Consider the following 2673-nt stretch of genomic DNA (forward strand, 5'->3'; position numbering starts at 1 on the left):
AACCGTTGGGGCTAAAAAAAAGACCGTTGGGACAAACTGCGTTGGGGCTGGGTTAGCCCCAACGGTTGCCAAGTTTGCCCCAACGGTTCTAACCGTTGGGGCAAATATTTTTCTTTTTTTTAAAAAAAAGAAAAATATTTGCCCCAACAGTTGGAACCGTTGGGGCAAATATTTGCCCCAACGGTTTCAACCATTGGGGTAGTTTGGCAAATAAAAAAAAAAGATACCCGACGGTCTTCAAAAGCATACAGATTTGCTTGTATAAATGTACATAGCAGGAAAAATAATAACAAGATGGAAAATAAAGAAAGACCACCGGTACAGGAAATATAGAAGATTCACATACCCGATTGTCTTCTCTCCAAAAGAATGGCTTGAATCTTCATTATCCATTGCCATTCTCACCTATACAACATTACAAGAACCTCTGCAGGAAGCGATCATGTTATTCAAAACAAGTGGGTTAGGACCTATGATATTGCAGCTTGCTTGCCCTGGGATGATATGCTAGAAAGCGAAGCAGATGCAAACATTATTACATAAAAGTTTGTCTTGCGATATTACAGAGTTATTCAATTTAACCGTTCATAAAGATTTATTATACAAACCTGAATTTATCTATAGCTATGACCAATGTCATGGTAAATTGTTCCAACACAAAGACAGAGTACTATGTAAATTGCTAAGCGCAGCCAATAGTAACCAAGGTCTCTATACATATTAACAAATGATGTTCTTGTGAGGACAATGGATTGGATTAAGGGGCTAGCTTGATTTCCTTTTTTCACCATACCTCCCTACAAAAAAATCACGATACGAAAATTTATTTTTAAATTCTAGAAGAAGTAATCCTGATGGTTATAGCTTATAATGTAACTAAAATGTACGAATTACCATTTCATGTATCTCCGCTATCTGCTGCATCACGACCTGTGAATTAACTGAAGCTCTATAAGACTTCACAAGGGTTTTAATTGCTTCAGCAGTAGTTATCGTTTTAGCATCAATGCCTTCTTCCATATCCTTGAGAAAATAATAAAATGGACATGAGATTCAGACAAGTCCAATAGATTTATCAAAATTGAAAGAAAAAAATGTTACAAACCTTGTCAAAATCCTTGTTAATTGTCTTGAGGTAATGATCAGAAGAGTGCGTCAGGGCCGGACATGGGAAACCATTCGATGCGAAGAACTGAAAAAAGAGGAATGAAATTTGATTCATTTTATTCTAGTAACTCAGAAAATTGTGCATATGTGCAAAGATATCAGATAGGACATGTAAGAGAGAAACTGCTCGATTATTCTTTTCATGGATATTTTTGGATTAAAGTCCTTCAGAGTGCCTAAGTGAGACAGATACATTATATAAATGATCTCAGATGTTATTTTTGCACCTTCATCCCCATTTCCCATGTTTTCTACAGATATATGTGCACACGGATAAGGTTACCTTTTAGCATAACGTTATGTCGCTATATCTCAAGTTACATCTGCTGTAAGATTAAATGTGGTTATTGAAAATGCTGATCCTAAATTTAAAGTACTAACTAAAAATATAGTTTAAAAGGAAGTATTTAACAATCTACGATCAGGTATTTCTCTATATAATATTGATATTTGACTATTTGGATGATGATATTGTTATGCACAGTGGAACTCGAAACCCAAAGAGTGCAGAGCAAGAGCGAGATAGATCACAACCAATAAGTAAAACACAATCACCACAGCAAGACAACAAATTTTACATGGTTTTGATAAGTTGCCTACATCCACGGGGCAAGGAGGGGGGAATTTTTACTATTTGAGATAAAGAGAATATAAATAGGTTTTACAATCTCACCAAAAACCCTCAAACAAAGCTCACAAATTCTCCCTCAAAGGATGCACAACTTGGAAGGGCCCCAAACATCTGTGTGAATATAATCCAATATACATTGGGTGTTATAAATAGCGGTGCCAAACTTCACTCTAGTCTTCTTCCTAAGTACACAATGTTCACACAACTTCATCTTGCAGGTTTTCATACCTTTCAATAGCCCATGTTTCGTCAATGTCTGTAGGGACTTATCACCAGTGTGTCCTAAACGTATGTGTTAGGTCTCATATTATGAGCCTACATCTTCTAATATTATTTGTCTAGTGTTTATATTTTCTTATTAGGTATTCTAGACAAACAATATGTTGGAGGTATTTGTCTAGTGTTTATATTTTCTTATTAGGTATTCTAGACAAACAATATGTTGGAGGTTGGATGGATTGAGCCTTCACGATCACATATTAGGTATTCTAGACAAACAATATGTTGGAGGTTGGATGGATTGAGCCTTCACGATCACATCAAATGGATGATTGGCAGAATAGTGGAATGAAACCTATGCATACTAGTCAAGATCCAAGTTCAAGCTTCTTCTATGTTTACCAAGACAAGCTACAATGAAGATCTATCAAGCTTGGGTAAATTAGTTTAAGGTTTATATAATGTGTATTAATTCTATAAGCTCAAATATACACACACATTACATTTGTGAATTTTCATGAAAATAGGTGTTTTTATGCAAAATACATTCAAATATGTTTTGAACTATACAAACCATGTTAAACATCTTTTTTCCTTGTCCATAAAATGATTACACAAGTTTTCAGAACTTGATTTGAGCTAAAATGGCAAAAACA

The 2673-nt window shown here is 35.0% G+C and overlaps 1 protein-coding gene across 1 annotated transcript; it reads right to left on the minus strand.

Annotated features, from left to right (window-relative positions):
- On the minus strand, positions 490–1223 carry LOC109822853 (ABC transporter G family member 11-like). The gene is made up of 3 exons (XM_020389114.1): positions 1106–1223; positions 895–1023; positions 490–797 (listed from the first exon to the last, which is right to left on the minus strand). The coding sequence occupies exons 1-3, from the start codon at positions 1220–1222 to the stop codon at positions 615–617; spliced, it is 429 nt and encodes a 142-aa protein (XP_020244703.1). The 5' UTR covers position 1223; the 3' UTR covers positions 490–614.

Source organism: Asparagus officinalis, chromosome 8, assembly GCF_001876935.1.
Source record: "Asparagus officinalis chromosome 8, Aspof.V1, whole genome shotgun sequence".
Taxonomy (NCBI): Eukaryota; Viridiplantae; Streptophyta; class Magnoliopsida; order Asparagales; family Asparagaceae; genus Asparagus; species Asparagus officinalis.